The 21,210-nt window shown below is 33.5% G+C and overlaps 1 protein-coding gene across 2 annotated transcripts in view; it reads left to right on the forward strand.

Moving 5' to 3' along the window:
- Positions 1-21,210, forward strand: part of LOC144437262 (C-Maf-inducing protein-like) — an 86,952-nt gene that overhangs the window by 10,382 nt on the left and 55,360 nt on the right. For both annotated transcript variants that reach the window (XM_078126165.1, XM_078126166.1), the window contains exon 2: positions 20,452-20,580. In XM_078126165.1, the coding sequence (XP_077982291.1) occupies positions 20,452-20,580 (129 nt within the window). The remainder of the gene's footprint in view (positions 1-20,451; positions 20,581-21,210) is intronic.

The raw sequence follows: 21,210 nt of genomic DNA on the forward strand, positions 1-21,210 counted from the left end.
AAATAAGGATAACAATGACAACATTTACATGAACACAACATAAAAGTGTTGATCCACAACTGTACCTTCTCTCTGACATGTGTGCTAGAGTCTTTCAATACGTGCAGTAGATATCTTGGTACCATTTGGTGATTGCTATATACATGTACAATGTATGTTGTACTGGTATTATCAATCATAAAACAATACATTTCTAGTGTGAAATATCTAGCTTAAAGCTTGGGATTTTATGGGATAGTTTATTTATTCATCTGTTTTAGAATTTTAGTGCTAGGGTTAATTTTGGTGGTAATAGAAGCCAGTTGATCTGAAATACAATGTTGTCTGACTTGACAAAAATCATACTTAGATTGTGATATTCTATTAATTAGGTTTTTAAGCATGATTGATGCATTTTAGTCCTTCCAAGGGTGGCAGGGGATCACTTAAAGGGCAGTGGATACAAAGAAAATATAGCAATGACTACTGTTACTAAGAGTGTTGTTGTGGCAAACAATGAAATGTAGCAGTCTTCCTTAAATTTCTGTTGAGCCAGGTGACATTATGGCTTTTATTGTTATGAACTAAAAAATTACAAACTTGAAAAACACAAATGAAAGACCAAAACATGAAAAAAACACAATCAGTATCTTGTTCCCAGTGGTATTTACAAGATAGATACGATAGGTCCATTTGTTGTATTCCAATTCATTTGCCTACAAGAACTGTCTGTGTAACCTGGGTTGAAGCCTACTCATTGATTTGCCATGCCTGTAAGGTACATGGAGTTTGTTATTCAGTTGGACCGTATGTGTAGGTTGAAGCAGGTTTTCAGTGGGTACATCTGTGCACATTAGTTGAATTAATTGAAGAATTGTGTAGTATAAATTAAGGTCACTTTATTATTAAATGTTTCTCAGGATTTTTCCCAGATTCCTAGAAACCTACAGTAAATTCAATTGAAATACTTATACTCAAACTTATAGTACAAAAAGGCCGAGAATAACAGTTCCCCTTCCTGTTTGCATTCCTAAATGTTCTGGAAAAATTATCAATGACATTGATAATAAATAGCATTGATTGTACATACAATGTTTAAAAATTATATATTTTATAAAACAGCATGCAGAGTAAAGTAAGTTCAGGAAACTCATGAAAGTGGAGATGATCCAGTTCATTCAAAATGTCTGACTCACTGAGTACAGGAAACCCCATGAAATCAGCAATGATGGGATCCATGCAAGACCTGTGACATACTGAACCTTGTGACTAAGACTTTGGAATCTATAAGCAATAACTGATACTTAATTCAGTAATTTCTATTTGTCTATAGATGGCAAGCTCTGATGTAGTCTAGTGCTGTCCGTGGCATCAAATCTCAAGATCTTTCTTTACGAAGAGATAATTCTATACCCCTGTGTAGCATCTAGACTAGTTCTGATGCAATGACTTGTTTTCCTATTAGAGATTTAAACACTGATGAAAATAAAAGTGAATTAGTTGAAAAACAAGAAAATGAGAGTGTACTGGAATCCTGATGATTATCCTTTCCCCTAACCCCTCACAGTTCACTTGGCCAAAGTATAAATAGTAAAGTGTTACTTTAGTTACATGTATGATAGAAAGGCATTAGTCAACACGTAGATGTGAGTGATTGTAAATGGACTTATTAAACTAGAAATGATACAAGGTACATATAGTGTCTATATTTATGACTACTAGCACAAAGTGATGGTCATTGTTGTTGTTGCAATTTTTGTGCATATAAATTATGAATTCAGTTTAATACATTTGACCATAGACCTTCCACCCATGGTGGAGGGTCTATGATTTGACCTTGTTTAGTCCCCAGAGGGGACTTATGCATTGGGTTGCATCCGTGTGTCAGTCCGTGCATGCATGCATGCATTCACCCTCATACATGTATCTCTGGCAGGCACCAACTGATTTCAACCAAACCTGGCACAAAGTTAACATGCCACGTTAGACATATGCATGTCACTTTGTTTTATGTCCGAATCAAGTATGGCCTACTGGCAGCCATGTTTGTTGTTAAATTTCGCAATATACATCTTAACTTTGGAGGTACATGTATAATATGTAATAACTCCATTCAAGTGCCTACACCCATTTTAAGATATGAGCTTTCTAATAAGACCCTTGATCTTGAAAGTCTTCTTCAAGGTCAAATAGTCAAATTTTGGGTAGCCTCATAGCTTTTTGACTCAAACATTTCAAGTGATGATGATAGTTTAATGACTTGGATTTATTGACTTAATTTTGTGACCTTGACCTGTATAGCAAAATGGTGGCCATATTTGTGATAAAAAAGTGCATTTTGCCAGTTATCTCCAAATGTTTGATGCATACAATGTATGAACACCACTCAGGTATCTACCCTTGCATTATCAATGATGAGCTTTCTAATGAGACATTGACTTTTGACCTTGACAAACATTTTCATGGTGAAATGACCAAAAATGTTCTGTTAACTCAAGTTGAATAAACAAATATCCATTTAAATGTGTATACCCCAAGGTAAGCCTTCTTTTTATATCTTGACCTTTGACTTTGACCCCCATGTGCAAGGTCAAATGTTAAATTGGTCAATATAAAGTGTTGTATCTAGAGATACCATTCAAATTTGCACTATTGCTTTGCCATATAACAAACCATTTGGGGAACTATGTGTTCATGAAGGCTTATTTTTAACCTGAATGATTCAGTAATTGCGTGAATAATGTTGGTTTTTAATTCCAGTGCTTTAATTGTCTCCCAGGTCGGCCTCCACCCCTATCCCATGGAAGATATATGTATGACATATGATTTCTTCTGTAGCCCAGAAATTTGGCTATTCAGCTTGACACTCTCACTTGCAAGAACAGCTAGTCTTATCTGCTGTCAGGTAGTCGAGTCTTTGTGATAGTTTCTTCTCCGTGTGTAGATGACATGGAAATATAAATCTGTATATCCCATTAGTTAGAACTTTATGTAATGAAAATGTATAATTAATCATTCTTGGTGTTCTTCATGTACATCGTAACAAGGGTGCCAAGCCCTCTTCTAATTTTTTAGTGTGGCTTCTTGAGATAATGAAAATTCATATTCAAAACCAGTATGTTTCATGCACACACGCAGTAAAACCTGCCAGCAGATCCAAATGGACTCTCCCTGATCTCAAACTACAAGGTGTAACAGGTCCTCTGAGCTCTCATTTGAACAAATTGTATAGCGAACACGGCATTCTAAAAATTAATGCAATAATATCATCTGACATCTGTCCATCTTTCTAAACAAAAGATTATCTTTTATTTTCCCAAGTCATGGTACTAAGATAATTTGTCTGTTTTGTCTAGCAATTCATTATCCATTGTCATATATATATATCATTTATGTATATCTCTTGACAGTTAAAAGCATTCCAACAATTTGGCTTATATGAGGCCTAACAAAAAAAAAGTTTGGTTCCAGTTTCCCACACCCACCTAGTTTTTTCACTGTTGATCCTAAACTTTGTTTTACATATTCGAGAAAAAAATAATGAAATCGCGAACATTGTGAAGTCTCGCCAGAAATAGCGGATGCAGAAACTGACATCAACTTAAAAAGACAATATAAAAATGTTCTTCCAATCTGTAATGGCTGTACATCTGATGAGAAGAAACAGACCATTTGAAAAGCAAAGGAAAATACAAGTACCTGAATTTGACACTCACACATGAAAAAAAAAGTATAATAAAATAAAATAAAGAAATCTACCTACTCCCACCTATTCTAAAATTGAAGGTAATCGGAACCACACAATATTTTTCATTAGGCCTGATCGAAACCAGTTTATAGGAATAGCAATTTTTTCTAACAGATAAAAATATGGCTGAATTCAAATTTCACTCCTGACAACTGGATATGGTATGATTAATGGGACATTAAAAAAAATTAATGTCAGAAAATGTTTTATGGCCTGTAATGGAGTTAAAGGAATATTAAGGGATATGTTTCTTAGTATGATTGAAATGTTAAACAGATTGGGTTGTGGATAGGGAGTGGGCGTTTATGTATGTATGCCATGTTAGCACGTTTGTATTCTCTGTATGTAATGATATTATCCAAATAGCGTTCTTTGCAAGCTGTTAGATATTTTACAATTCAGATAGATAGTAGATCAGTAACGCATTTATTTTCTGTGTAGAAAGGTTTTGATCAATGCAATTAATTTTGAACAACGAGGAATTAGTCAGCAATGGCAGTTGTTGATATTCAAGGAAATGAAATTTGATGATCTATGAAAAATTTAAAGAAAGCACTATTTCAGCTTAATAGGGAAAGCATGTATGATATGATTAAGAATTAATTTATCAGCTTAATAAGAAATAAGTATGTATGGAATTTTGGAGTTTTATGTGGTTGTTGATCATGCACATATGTGAAATACATACATTTTTCTTGATAAATATTAATTTATAAATATACTCAAAGCCATTTCGCATTTGGCTTGTTTTTTGAGAAAGGAAACCCTTAAGCATTGAATCATGCCAGATTTAAGGATATGTAACTTGAGTTAGATAGATCTTTAATCCTTCAGAAAAAGACAGGTTTAAATTTCAAAGTCACTGATCCATTTTCAGCAAACAAGAATTCATGACTGTTATTCGGCACACAAGTTGGTATGTCATTTGTATACATTTGAATTGAAAGTTGAGACTGTGTGTGAAAGGATGTCACATTTATACATGTAAACATTTGTCAAAGTTCATTCCTAATAGTATATGTATGAAACTCGGTCAAGAGAACACATATGTTTATGTTCACTTTAATAATCTCATCTGATGTGACAATTTTTATCACGTGCCAGCCAGGTTGTATGTATTCAAACAAAGAATATGAGCTTTATACCCAGGTTGTTCCACATGGTGATGGTGTTATCTACATCTGGCTTTACAGTGTTTGAAATATGTGTCAAAATGTCCAGAATCACCATTATTTAAGCTTGTGCATTCAATAGTTTTCTTCTTTCAGATGGAAAATAGTATAGATCCTTCATGTATACAGGTATAATAGTGTTATCTCTTCTCATCTTTGATTTGTAGTGATAAGGGTCCTTACTTCATTGTAAATGTATCTTGAATGACAGACAGACAGACCAAGACAGAGAGAGACAGAGACAGATGACAGAGATTTAACCAAAATATGATATGTAACAATAACATTTTGTATTGTTTAATTAAAAAGAATAATGTTATTTTTTTATCACAAAAAAGTATGGAAATACGTACATTACACATTAAAGAATGCACTGCAATATTTTTTAGATGATAAATACTGAATGGGCAGTAAGAGTTGATGTGTAAAGTGTGTATGATTGGAAGCTGGAAAATTTGGATACAGTGCTAGTGACAGCTACCACAATAATGTTAAATTGTTACAGAATGTGAAGAGCCAAATATAAACCATAACACTTACCAAAGAGTATTGAAGATATCTAGTTAAAAGGAGACATCATTGTTCAGCTAGTGACAGGTACTATTATGATGTACAAGTTTATAGAGAGTGCTAAGAGTCATATAAACTCAGAAGTTATCAAAAAGTATATTGTAAAGTAGAGATATCTTGTCGAAATATTGACGTCAGTAGTTCAGTTAGTGGCAGGTACCACAAAGATGTACAAGTTTATGGAGAGTGCTAAGGGTCATATAACATCAGAAGTTATCAGAAAGTAGATATGTCCAGTCGAAATATTGACGTCAGTAGTTCAGTTAGTGGCAGGTACCACAATGATGTACTAGTTCATAGAGAGTGCTGAGGGTCAAATAAACTCAGAAGTTATCAGAAAGTATATGTCTCGTCGAAATATTGACGTCAGTAGTTCAGCTAGTGGCAGGTACCACAATGATGTACAAGTTTATGGAGAGTGCTAAGAGCCAAATATAAACTCTGAAGTTATCAAAAAGTATATACTGTAGAGTAGAGTTATCTCAGTTGAAATGTTGACGTCAGTAGTTCAGCTAGTATAGTAGTAACAGCTACAATGATGATTAAAGTTTATGAAGAGTGCAAAGACCGAAATGTAAACTCCGCAGTTGTCAAAAAGTATATTGAAGAGTAGAGATATCTTGTTGAAATATTGACATCAGCAGTTCAGCAAGTGGCAGGTACCGCGATGATGCACAAGTTTATGGAGAGTGCAAAGAGCCAAATATAAACAAAAACAGTCATCAGAAAGTAAGAGTGAAGATATCTAGTTGAAAGGTTCACGTCACGAGTTCAGCTCGTGACTGCTTAGTCCACAACCCTGGATATTACATGCAGTTAGTGCTAAAAGACCAAGGTTGCTGACATAAACTAATATGGGAGCTGTCTTTGTCTTGTGGCACTCAGTGTGTGGCCTATGTACAATAAAATACAATCTTATATCAAATGAGACAAGTAGTGAGTAACAAATCGACTCATTAATGTTGTATGAAATTGCTTTGTGTGGTTTATGACCATCAAAGACCTTGAGTTGAAGGAGACCTAGATCTAGGGGTTAAAATTATTAAATTTGAAGGACGTCAGCTATGCACCATAATGTAGCACTGCTGTTTAAATTGAATTTTTAATTCTGCAGTCATTGCTATTTAGTATTAGCCATGAACCAGTATTTTTCAATGTTTCAGTGTATTATTATCATAGCACAGACCTTGTGCTATTAATGAATAAGTGTAAACAACTGCTAGAACAAGGCATATTTATATACATTTATACGTGTATATACGTGTATATTATTTATTCCATGCAGTCATAGTCAAATTTAAACAAATATTGTACAGAAATGTTACCTTGAAAGTTGAATGTATGCATGTAAGAAGCCTTCCTGTACTCAGTCATAAGCTACTTTCTTTGTATGAAAATGGAAATTCATAAGCTGTTTTCAATGTCAACTGAACTGATAAGCCATCTGCTATATAGAGTTTAGACAACTAACTGGATGTTATGTACAATGAATATGCAGATAGATTTGATGCATACATATATGATAACATGGACTACTAAGAATTGAATAACATTGAAGGTAAGAAAACAACGTTATACATGTGTAAATAAATAAATAACATTACTTCATAGTTACGTTGTGAAAAAACAGTAGCAATAAAAACAATAAATAACAATAAAACAATAGCATTTACAACTGACAGTAAAGGCAAATATTATACTTTATTGTATCAACTACAAAACAAAATGATACCAACAATGACAGCATACATGTACATGTACACAATCCAAACTGTTTTTGTTAATTGGGTATAAACCCTGGTAATAGAGGGTGGGAAATCTTGTAAAACTTATACGATAAATTTGGTTGGACACCTTTGTAAACCTTTTTGATTAACTGGTAGATTTTTCCCACATTAATACCACTGTCAAATAAATGAAATGTTACAGTGGAAGAAGAAGAAGAATGAATCGAATGGGAAGAGTTCCTAGACCTGTCACCATTCTGTTGTAGTATTGATATTCACGACCACCCAGTGTAATCAATATAAGCATAATATAAGCAAGGATATTATATAGAACAAGATAGTGCAGATATGCCCTGGAGATTATGGCAGGCTAGATTTTCAGGTAGAATGCATAAAAAAGGAGCATTACCTAACGTCATGTAATTACAGTGTCAGAAGTTTATTGGAACATTGCTGCAGAGCTATGATGTAGATCTGCATTTTAATTTAAAGAACCCAACCCTTGATAATGAGTAGATTTGACGGATAGTCATATAATGTGTGCACTTCTGAAGTGGATGTTTGAAGTGTAAACATGGTTACACAAGGCAGAAAAAAGTTACTGATAGCATGTGTATAAATCTATCAATAAATGTACTGATTGATTGATCATGATTTCCTATCATTAGATAAAAATATTCTGCAACAAAGAAAAGTAAATGATAAACACTATTAGAAGTTTATGTCTATGCATTGATTATGAGAGAGAAAAATAGTTTGGAAAAGAACTGAAAAAAGTGGAATAAATGAAACAAGCGTAATGAACATAAAGTAGCTAAATACAAGTATATCGCTGAATATGTGGCACAGAAGTATATGTGTAGAAGATTTGAACATTACACCCGGCATATTAGTACGGGATAGTGGCTCTATCATAAACTACAGGACAGAGACAAAAATAAACTTTGAGGTAACATTTCACCAATTCACTGGGTAGCAAAAAAATCAAAAAAATCTATGGTGATGTTCATGACTAGTTATGTGAAGGAAGCAAGCTCTTAGGGGTCATGAATATTTAGTGTGCATCTAATTAATAATCATGTCTGCTAAGACCCATCATGCAATGGTGTTCCACTGAAAGAACAATAGAGGTGAAAAAGAGTTTCAATTTGGTGTTGCTTGGCAACTGAGTGAAAATTATATGATGTCAAATGTACGACTCTCCAGAACTCAAAGTTTATGATAATATGTTTATTTCCTGGAGTGGCTGGCATTCTTCTTTAAAAGAGACATATTTATTCCAGGTAAAGGAGTAGTAGTCATGGTTCATCCTGTTTCATGACGTGTTTATGCCACGTTAATCTAATGGTGTGTGGTTATCGTTCCGTCCTTTAGTTTAAGTTAATCCATGTATGCGTAGAACTTCAGCAACAGCCATTTCAAGGACACTTGCGTTGCTTCTAGTCCAAAGCTAAGCTTGTAATTCTGTGCCATATTATTAGGTGATGAACTTCTAGTATTACATGTATCTATATGCTTCATCTGATTGACAAGCCTGTTTGTTTATTTCAGTTCTTGTTTTTATTGGTCAATATATAACAGAATAGTTACAAACTATTCTGCTAGGATGTACTGGTAGAATGAAAGGGCGCATGACATTTGAAAAATAATATAATGTATATAATTAATTTTTCAGTATTAATTACTATTATCTATGTGTACGTGCAGTGGAAGGGATAATTAGATATTATTCCCCAGTGTTTTTTAGCACAACTGAACTGATAAGGTTCAGTAGTGCTATAGGCATTGCAAAGTGTCTGTCTGTCTATCTGTCTGTCTGTGTAAACAACTTAGTCAAAAACTGCTGAATGGATTACCACGATATTTTTATGGGTATATTACCTTGGGTGTCTAGTTGGGAAATTGTTCAAATCTAAATGATCTTATTACCGGTGTGTGATTGGGTAAAAAATGTGATTTTTGGTCAAAAAAATTTAAATGAGGTTGCTTGGAAACATTCTCTACCTAACTGTAACATTGAACTACAGGTTGGTTCAAGGTAAAATGCCTGTCCGTCTGTCTTGTAGATTATGCAAGTGATTTTGGTAAGAGCTTTACCTCTCAAACCTCTCAAATGAAATTTGGTTATGATTAAGTGTTAATCTACAAATTGCAAATGTGTCATACTTACGTAATTGGTCCTAGCAACCATGACCATACCCTTAACAACAGCCAAATGTCAACAGGCAAAGTTTTTTATCAATGACAATTGTAACAACTGGGATGGGTAGGCAATTTTTATTTCAAAATATGTAAATGCCCTTAGCAACAAGACCACACCCATAGAAACATGTAAACAATGATGTATAATGCCAAAATATCACCGGTGATGGGAAGGTAAATGAATAAACATTGCAAAATTGTATGTAGATATGCCTAGCAACAAGACCATGCCCATAGCAACATAAAATGATGGTGTGTATATAGCAGATATAACACCATGGGTTAGGCATGGGACTAAATCTTCAAAAATGTATGCAAATATGTCTAACAACAAGACCACATAATGATCATTACAGAAAATTAAAGTATGCTGTCAACAGTTGTGCTAAAACGCCGTTGGCGCTTTTATTCTTCTTTCAGTAACAGACCTTTAGATTATGAGTATTTTCTGGTTGAATGAAGAAAAATAATTGGGAATAGTACAATTATATACCTCTTCAAACATAATTTATGAAAAATTTGGAAAAAATAATAGCAATTTTGAAAGTCTTGACTAGCATTGCAGAAGAAATGGTGTTAAGTTGTCGTGACGTAGAATGATGGGGTATCATATCTGATCATCCATATTTTCTGTTCAATGACATGATTTGTACAGCACTGCAGGGTACATTGTATAATCAGTAATGTGTATTATGTAGTATTCAGTAATTGAAGTTTTTCTACTAACTTGTTGGTTGTCTCTCACCCCTCTCCTTTATATTTATATGTAATCCCATGAAATCAATGTTTGATTTATGTCATAATGCTTTGAGTATGATTCTGCGGACTAATACAAATTCGAGCTGGTAGGTGAGAATTTGTCGTCTGAGAAATCATACAAGGAGCATTATGGCGTAAAACTAACATTGATTTCATGGGATTATACATTTATCACATAATTAAGACAATCCAGATATTTTTCTACAATTTTTAATCAAAATTTTACGAATACTGCATCGTTTATTTGCACTTTATTTTCCATCATGTATTAAAAAATGGCGTCCAATGGCTATGCACATTACATAATTGCGTGACCTGTTGCGAGGTCAAGCTTACTTACAGGTCACGCTTATCGGTTGTAACCTTACGATGTACATGTAATATCAAATTTAGTTTTAAAACATAAGTAAACCTTGTTTGAATGTGACTTTTATTGTCATTTTAATTACATTTGTTATATTCGTTCGGGATGTGTAAGTTCGGAACTCTGAGCTCTGAGAGCCACGAAAAGTCAGAAGTAAGCTTAATGGCAGCTACATACAAATTGTCATCGATAATCAACAATATTTTTAGTTCGAATAAAATTGTATTTAATAAAAATAAAAGTACCTCCACGTATCAGACTCATGCCACCCAGCTATGTATGTAAAGTAATGTGTGCATGTACCAGTTTTGAAATTACATAATTATTACGATAACTTGATTGTAGCGTAGGATTAGAAACAGTTGAGAGAAAAAAGTTTGGTAGAACATGGGTGATTTGGGTTTTAGATCTGCCCTGTTTGACATCACACAGGTGAAGATTTGCGAGTGTTTACATGTATGTGATAAAATAAGTAATTACATATGTAAGTGATACATGTAGCATGTTTGATGCAAAATATGTATCTATATTGACTTCTGAATTTGATGAATACCCTTTGAAGTTTGGGGGAGGTAGAGTCATTGATGAATGTATCATAAACCCAAGATAATTAATTAAACAGAGAACACAGTTACGAAACTACTAATTTCAGGGATTTTACATTTTACTCCATATAATATTAAGAGGATATTGTGGAAATTTTTCCTGTACATTTCATAACATGATGATCAAACATTATAATTGTAAATTTCATGGATTTTTGTAATTTTGCTTCATCTCAGGAATATTTTTCCTACACATTTCACTATCATTTTGAGAGGTAACCATTTCCAAGGGAAGATGGGGACACTTTTCCCACTTACCACCTGCATAAAATGTACTGTTTGCTCAAAATTATTTGAACCTATGGGTATATACAGAGACAAGAAATTAGAATGAGTTTCCCATACAGTTAACCATCTCTTGGGTGGTAACTTGGCAAAAAGCCTACAGATGATAGATGTTACACACTTTGTTAAAACATAGCAATTAATAATTATACATTGTTCTCCCCAAGGTTGATTGTAAGGATGGTGGGTAATTTGCATATGATTTATATACCTATGGCATGGTAATTGGCATAATGATAAGGATATAATATGCATGTCTTCACAGTGAAGATTTACTTTGACATGTTTTTAAGTTGACTCCATACACATATCGTCATTTGGATTGACTGTTTCTTCATGTGAAATAATTACTATAGAAGTATAATATTGTTATTTAAAAAATTATTAAAACCCAAGGATAATAGAACACTTTTGAAACACGACAGAAACCTGCTAAGCCTGGCAGCCACAGTGGCAAGGATGATGTTAGCACCATAAATTCTCTATAATGGAAAGAACACGGCAATAAATGAGAACACTGTATCTTCTATATTTAGCTTGTCGATTTCTTTCTGATTGGTGCATTGTAATTGCCTGAAGATTGGGTGTAGCCTTTTGCATATAAAAAAAAAATGTATTTCTAGCCACATCAGTTGATTCCATTGATCTGTACCTGTACTTTTCATTGTAAGTTTCTTTTGCAAAAAGTGTAGATTAAGAAGGTGGAAATGACAAATTATAACTTGAGAAATAAGTAACATGATATGTATATTTAATACATAAGATTGTCTTTTTGTTTCTGATTGGTCCAATAATGCCTTAAGATTGGGTGTACTCTTTCATGTATATTTCAAGTCACATCAGTTGATTCTGTGCATGGTAACTATATATTAACAATTGCCAAGGTTCATTATTTCAACAATGTTAACGACAAAGCTTAATATACACCGTCACATAGGTTTAGAAACTCAGTAATCTTATAATACACATACTCACATTATACATATGTACATACATGATACATACTACATATATGTATATAAGTTATGTACTTACAATACATCCATACTGTCCATACATACATACATACATACATATGTATATACACATATATACACACGCATATGTTAATTTAGTCAGGTGATGACCAACTAATTTGTTCATCAGGATCTTTCTACTCATTGCTTTTACATATGTCCATCGTCTGTCCGTCCGTCCATCCATCCATCCATCCATCCATCCATCCATCCACCCCCCACCCACCCACCCACACACACACACATACATACATACATACACACACATACATACATACATACATACATACATACATACATACATACATACACAATCATTAGTAATGTCATTTCATGCAGATTAATATACCCAATATTTGTTAGTCACCAAAGAGCTGCATACATTGTAGGTATACTGGTACATCGTGTACTTTATCTTGATTAAGGGACAAAGTCCCCAGAACTATACCTGTATATCTGCAATGTCACATAAATCCATAAAAGCCTTTCCATGCATCATTCCTTAATACCAGGGACATAAAACACAAGAAATAGGTGACAGCTAGTGATCCTTCTATTTCTATCTAGCTTACTTTAAAGTGCAGTGGACATTCAGTGACTCCACCAGGGTTCCATGTTTATTTATAGCAATCTATCTTGCAAATCCACAGCCCAGAGAAGTTGTATCTTCTTCTAAGTATGATATAGGAGTACCTTGTACCTTGAACTTGATCAATGCCATGTCATTTGAACTAGCACCATATCTGCAGACATCAGGATGCAGTCGATCGAACTCTGCTCTGTACCCTTGAGCTTGTTCACAGTGAATTCAAAATTGGTGGGAGTGCCTACATTGTACACAGCTTATTAAAGGTAATCGGTCAAAGAGAGAACTATGTTACATGAACATCATAGTCTGAGTGGGTTTACATTTTTTTCATTAAAACTCAATTTCTTGTAATATAGTATATTTATTACACTAACAGTTCAATCTGAGAAGCTAGATGCATTAAACTCAATTTCGACATTTTGAATTATTTATATCACTGGATATGAAAAGTCAAGAAAAGTGTGTACATTTCAAAGAGAGATATTATATTATGGATATAGAGTTATCTTTGTTAGAATAATTACTAGACTTAATAGCGTAATCATCTTCTGTGAAACTGATTGTTTTTCATTTGGTTTTGGTGGTTTGAACCCCTTCTATGCACCCATGGTTTCCTTACAAATTTTCTGTCGCCATCACATAAAGCTTCCCCCTCGCCATGCCATGTATTCTGTACACATATAGATGGTTGTGTGTGCACTACTTAGAGGATAGTTGTCACTTGACCGCACCCTGGATTCATAAGTAAAACTGTTTGACATTGAAGGCATATGGCATACAAGCCGTTAGCTAGCCTGTCCATGGCACTGGATGTGTGACTGCGCTAGCTTTCTTCTAGGATGAATTCGCATAGTCACAGATCTAATGTTGTGGACAGGTTTTAGCTAACCGATCACTGACAGTTTTTAGCTTGAATTTGCCTATGGATTCGCCCATTCACCCATGTTTGTTCTAAAAAACTAATTCACATAACAAGATTAATATGTCTTTCCTTAGTTTAATAATGAAATTGTTATTTGGAATGTAATAAAAAAAAAACCAAGTATTTAAACCACAGACTAAAGTGGTATTGTCTCACACAATGCATCTTGGAACTGGAAAATTGACCATTAGAACTGGACAATAAGATAAAACTATGTTTTCTAGATATTGCTGATAACTGTTCACTGTCAGTGCTACAAATAGGTTATGATGAACAGACGGATAGAGTTGCTGTATTTTTTTAATTGCCTATCATGTACTGTCATGCATATGATGTATAAGTTACCCTAATTGGACATTAGGATGGACAGATGAATGAACGAAATTGTTCAAAATTCACTAAGCTAGTTTTTAAGTGTGTTTGATACTTGTTGTAATGATGATGATGATGACGATGACATTGATGATGATGATGATAACAATAATGATATTGATGATGATATTGACGGTGATGATGATAATGACGATGATGATAATTATGACGATGATGATGAATCGACCCTTGATCTTTACCATTTTTGTATATATCGTAGTATTTTGTGTACATAGGACAAATACACATTAAAGTTCTTTTGAAAGATGATGATGAAGAATAAATCATCATCATCATCTTTAAGAAGATGAAGAAGATGATGATGATGATAATGATAATAGTGAAAATAAGGTAGTAAATGTGTGGTTATTATAAATTTGATAATTAAGCAATCATGATCAGTGTACTCAGGCAACATTAGAACCTTCACCAAATGAATGGTTTGATAACACAATACACTTGTTTTTTCTGGTCAGTTCAACTCCAATGTCTATGGTCAGGTCTTATTTAAGTTAAATTCACATTTTTTGAACGTTTGTCACAGTGCCTACATGTAGTGAACATTTTTGTAATCATGAGGAATTTTTAAAATCATCATGTGAAATGTAATACGCGTAATTGTACAATTACAACATAGACATATGTTCTTTTTTCGGGTTGCCAGGATATGCTCAGCTGGATGTTCAAAGTATTAGTCAGTTCAGTTGTATGTACATTTGTAATGTATTTATGTTGTCCACCTGTTAACTAATATACATGTATATTATTTTCACCCAATGGCCCTGTGTGGGCTATTGATATACAATGTAGGCCTCCCTTACATGACTCAATAGTTCTTCTGATTTCTGATGTACATGTATTGCCCCCTGCCCTCTTCTTCTCCCTCCCACCCTCATTTGGCCATTAATATTATTTTGGAGAACACATTCTTGTATTTGTGTATTGATATATTATTCCGGTATGCATTCAACTTTCCCGGAGAAATCAGATCGTGTGTACCTGTATTGTTTATATTTATATTCATTGTTTTTACTGTTTTTATTTCTTCAGTGTTACAAATTTTCTTTTTATCCATGAACTAAAATGAAATCACTGTGCAATATATTTGTTACAAAATCTAAAATAAATTATTCAAGGAACATCATGTCGTAAATGTGATATGGTAAACATGGCAGGACTTTCTTTTCATCGTCCAAAAATGTGAAATATCCAGTCAAATTTGATAATGTCGTTTTAATATTTTTAATGTTAAGTCTTAGTAAATTGATTTTCATCTCATGCAGATGTATACATCATGCTAATTATACCAGAAGAAAAAATTTTCCAGTACATTACTCTTCAATTCTCATATTTCAATAGGATTTCAAATGCTAAAATTTGTTTACATTGTCACAAGCTGAAAATTCATCTAGACAATTAATCATGCCATGGTGATCATAACTAGTATAATGTTAAATAGCAGTAATAAAATTTAACAGGAGATGAACATATGCATACACATGTACATTATTGTTGACACATATGGACCTTTGTTATGTTTTCCAGGAAATTGGTCGTATGTCAAGACCCTGTAATGCAAAGGTCAGCAATTGCAATATAAAGTTTGAATTGTTTACTTGTGGCAAGGGGTAGGAAATGATGTGTGACCCATTGGTTCTGTTGGGTCACTGAGTATCTTGTCGATGTCTGTGATAAAACGTGATGAGGAATTTGTATCTCTGTGGCTTGATAATAAAATATGATAGATCGTTAAAATCAAGAGTAATATCAACTTTATGTTACGTGTCAAAAGATATGTAATAACTGTGTATAAATGATATGGTTCTTAAAATTTGGTTAATCTGTAAAACGGTAATTTTATAAAGCATGGGTTCAACATCGGTTGAATAATGTAATTGTATTTAATACTGGTAATATTAGATAAATTTGCATGATGTCGCTTTGTATCAAATCATATCTGCAGCTGTGAATTCAACTGTCATTGTGAACCTGAGTGTTATTTCACAGTAATGGATGTTCACAACAAATATTGATCTGTATTCAAAATGTCTTCTGTTTATTGAAACATATATCACAATTATAACTTGGTAGAAGGCTAGTTGCAAACAAATTAAGATATAAAATCATGGACAGAAAGATTTGAAATGTTTACAAAAGTCCTAAAGAAAAGTAAAAATCAGGATCAGGCATATGTGCAGTGCCATCCAATGTTTATGCTAAGGTTTGGTAACCTTGGTAACAGAAAGAGGTAAATCAGTTAACAGTTTCCCATACAATGACAACAATTTGGGGGGGGGGGGAGAGCGCAGGTTAACTTAGTGGGGAACTGTTGTAGATTTTACCTATTTACTGCCCTTAGCACAATTTCTCCCCACTCCCCCCCCCCCCCCAAAAAAAAAAAAAAAAAAAAAAAAAAAAAAAAAAAAAAAATAACAAAAAAAGAAGGAAAAAGAAAACTTTCAAAAACCTGATATTATTTGATGGGTTTGAAATACTAAGTATCCTAAATGTTCAATTTTCATGGATGGATGAATTTGTTTTTCCATAGTCTGGACTAAACTGAATATTTAAAAGTTAGAAATAAATCAAAGATCCCAAAAATGTTGATTAAAAGATTTGATAGAATTGTGAGGACTAATGGTTATGTGAACTGGTCGAAAAATCTCTATTAATATTAAACTAATGGGTTCACTTGGGTCAAATAAAAGTTTCTTCATTCTGGCGTAACAGCTTTTATGTGTGATGTGTAATGTGATGTGATGGGCATTGCATGACACATCAGTTGAGAGATTGGGTGTGTTATATACAGCAACCTTATCCAGCACAAGCAGGCTATGTGTATAGTACTTGTGGATAATTTATTATCACTGCAGACTAGCCTCTGACGTAAATGCACAGGCTGAGTGTGAAACACAACATGAACTCTGGCCTATGAGTTGAACTGAATTGAATAAAAACCTTGGCACATACCACTTTACAAAAACTACTTAACCTCAGCTGTTGTAAATATACCTTGACAGATACAGATTCTGATAGAAATTATCCACTTCTATTTATAGCTACTCGTAACCTTGAGATCATTGCTAAGTCAACGCACTTGGGAATAAATGCACCATATACTTTTAAAAAACAAGAAGTGGCTTAGTTAGAGAATGAAAGCTGGCATGAAAAGAAATGGCAAAATGCTTGGGGAAGTAGATACTACTAGTATTAGGCCATACGTAAACAATTTGGTGAATTCATTTATACTCTACATAGTCGTTAATTGAGATACTAAAATGAATGGAGAAATGTTAACCTTTCATGATGAGAAAATAAAATGAATGTTATTAACCTGGATTCTTGAATCAATATTAAAATGTGAAGTAATACTAAATACATTGTGTTTCATATAATGATATTACAGTGTTAGTGTAGACTTAATTTGATAGCCATTATAAATAACATTTGTCAGTATTCAATAAAGTGGTCATAATTGTTTTTACAAAGTATAGAATAGGTAATCTAATTTAGTATTATTTGATAAGTTTCCTTTCTGACCTTAGTTGTCTAGTATAATCATAAATGGTATGTTTGATTTTGAAATACACACATAAATTAAAATATGTAAATCAATATATGTAATAGTGATATTGAATACATTAAGTGTTTTTGGGTCTCCTGCTGAGCTATTATGATTATAGTGATAAAGAGTGGGGATATGTCTCTCTTTACATTTTCTGTTGTTCGGGCATGGAAAATAAAAAAAAATAATGAGGGAATGGATGAACAAATGAGTGGATTGGTGTTACAAAAAATTGAATATGACAATAGCTAGCCCATAGAATTGTCTTGGTGTTTGATACTATCTCAAACTATCCAAATATCCATGAATGTGGTTTGGATATCGTGCGATAGTAAAACCATGACTTGTCTCAGAACTAGACAATAACAACATGTCCACAAGTTTGTTCCTTTTGAATGGAGACAAAATTTGGGAATAGGCAATTGAATTGTAATTATTAGGCTGCAAACCATGGTTTGTGAAACATGAAGGAATTGAATACATAAGTTATTAGTGTATAGTTAGTTTTAGTAAGTAGATAGGTGGACATGGGTTATTATATTACTATATGATAGTTTTTAGTTTAAAATACATCTTTAAATTTGTATAGTGTTGAACAATAGAGCAAGTATTGTATAAAAGTTACCTTTATTTTGTTTATCATAACAGGATCTCATAAGGAATGAACTGTCACTCAGAAAAAAAAAGAAACTAACATTAGATTTTCACCTGATTACACAAATACTTGAAAAAGTATGATGTAAAGCACACCTTTAAAACAACATTTCATTGACAGCTACGTATTGTGTCGTCTCTTGTTTTGATTTGTAAATTGTTATTGGCACACATGTAAAATTAAATTTTGTTTGAATGTTCCTCAGTAAAGAAATAGATGCATTCAGGGGTAAGTAGCAAATATTAGTTAAGAGCCCGATCGATATAGTAACGAGTAGGAAAATACTAGTTGCAAGGATATTCTACATAATACCAGGTGTCAGGAGGTTAGTTATGTTAAAAATCTACATAGCTATGGACACAAGTCCTGATTTTCCCAGCGTCCATTGTGTATTCAACATGGCAGAAGGTTTGAGTAAGGCTCGCCAAGGTAAGAATTAATCAATTTTTGCTTCCAAAACTCGAAAATACGTATTCATATAGTGTGCGTTCTGGAAAGAATGAGTTGCTAGATCAACATTGAAAATCTCATTGATCAATTCCGCCGTTTGTTGAGAGGAGTTAGTGAAAAACTTTTTCAACCGTGGGTATGTCCTAAACACACGAACAATCCCCATATGAATGCATACATGTACATGTTACCCATGTACATGAAGTAACTCCTTCCATTAGCATATCATAATGTAAGAATCAGATAAAAAATGAGTAGTGTCAGCTGGCTTGCTTTAAATATTGTATGTTGTAGTTTGTACAGAATATGCTAATGTGTAGGCATTCACATTGGGATCATTCGTGTGTTTATTATAGGACATCTCCATGGTAGAAAAAGTTTTTCGCTAACTCCTCTCAAAAACAGTAGAATTGGTCAATGAAATTTTCCACATGGGTCCATCAACTCATTCCTCCTAAAATGTACACTATATGAATACGTATTTTCGAGTTTTGGAAGCAGAAATTGATTAATTCTTAACTTGGTGAGCCTCACTCAAACTTGCCGCCATGTTGAATACACACTGGATGCTGGGAAAATCATGACATGTGTCCATCGCTGTGTCGATTTTTTCCACAGCTAACCTCCTGATACCTGGTACTATGTAGAATTTCCTCACAACTTGTACTTTTGTACTCGTTACTATATCGAACAGGCTCTTAACTAATATTTGTTACCTACCCCTGACATTGTTTGCATGATAATTGATAATCCCTACTCCCCCCAACTGAATGTTAATGTGGTGTTCTTTCCTTTCCTGTATGTAACTTGTTAGCGTTTCTTGGGTCTTTCATCTTAAGGTGCATATTATGCTCATGCAGTGGGAATTTTTCAACCAATGTAAATGATTCTGACCTACTAATATCAAGATTGTTTCTTTGTTGATGTCATAATCAGAATTTATTTCAATACTTGTTCAATCACTTTAAAAGACTAGGTTGAGATCTCATGCTTTTCTTGCAATGTATTTTGCAAAGTTTTACTTGGTTTTTAGAGATTGTTACCCAGGTTGCACAAAACAATCACCTACTGAATATAAATTTCTACTCGCAGGGTCAAGAACTATTTGGGAGCGAATTCCCAATTTTTGCTGACATCTTATCAGCATTGTCATTAATGTATTATAATGTGCTGTCGGCCATTCTAGTACATTTCTTTACCCCTAATAATACTGACGAGATATTTCCAAAGTTTTGGGCTCTGAATTCAAATCATTTATATATAACTATGAACCCAGAGGCCATGAACATTCATTCTTGAACCACCTATCTGCTACAGTGTAGGTATTACATATTCTTTCTAGGTTTCGATAAAAGGGTTTCTTTATCAACAAATGGATTAATGTATGTCATGGACTATAAGCTTTATCAGTCACATGTTTTCTGTTTGCTTACATTACTCATTCCGGTTTCCTTCTTTCTAATCTTTACAGCCAGCAGGTTTTATGGAATGCCCAATTCCGTACAGTAGTATAGAAGATGTCTATATTGTCTCCAGATGGGATGCTGGACAAAAATTCTGTGTTCGTATCTTGTTACCCACAGGATCAGTTTTGCTTCAGGTACGTATTCATCTGAGCACATGCTATGATAAAGGGTGTTTATGAAAAAATATGGCTCAGGTATATTTTGGTTGCAAATATTTTATGTCAAGAAAACAAATAAAATGTTCTTGTAGGTGTGTGATATTCGGAAAAAAATTGAAATGTAGATTGGTATTTGTGTATGTGTACTGAAACTAGAAATGTTTTTGAAAAAAAATGACACATTTATACATTTTGCCGCCAAAGAAGAAAAAGTTTTCTTGCAAATGAATACCCAGTACTGTAAATCTACAAAATATAGAATTTTTCTGCAGTTGTAAAATGAAAAGAAGTAATGTTGCAATCATTTTCAGGTGTAGTATTCTGATTTAAAATGTGAATCTCTTGCTAATCACAATTCAGGGCTCATAATTACTCGTAGTCTAGTTATGTAGATGACATAGACTACTAAACATCATGTCTAGACTACCAAATTTAGCAGTAGTCCAGAACACATAAACTACTAAACATTGTGTCTAGACTACCAAATTTAGCAGTAGTCCAGGGCACATAGACAACTAAACATCAAATCTAGACTACCAAATTTAGCAGTAGTCCAGAATACATAGACTACAAACATCATGTCTAGACTACCAAATTTAGCAGAAC

The sequence above is a fragment of the Glandiceps talaboti genome, chromosome 7 (assembly GCF_964340395.1).
Source record: "Glandiceps talaboti chromosome 7, keGlaTala1.1, whole genome shotgun sequence".
Lineage (NCBI taxonomy): Eukaryota > Metazoa > Hemichordata > Enteropneusta > Spengelidae > Glandiceps > Glandiceps talaboti.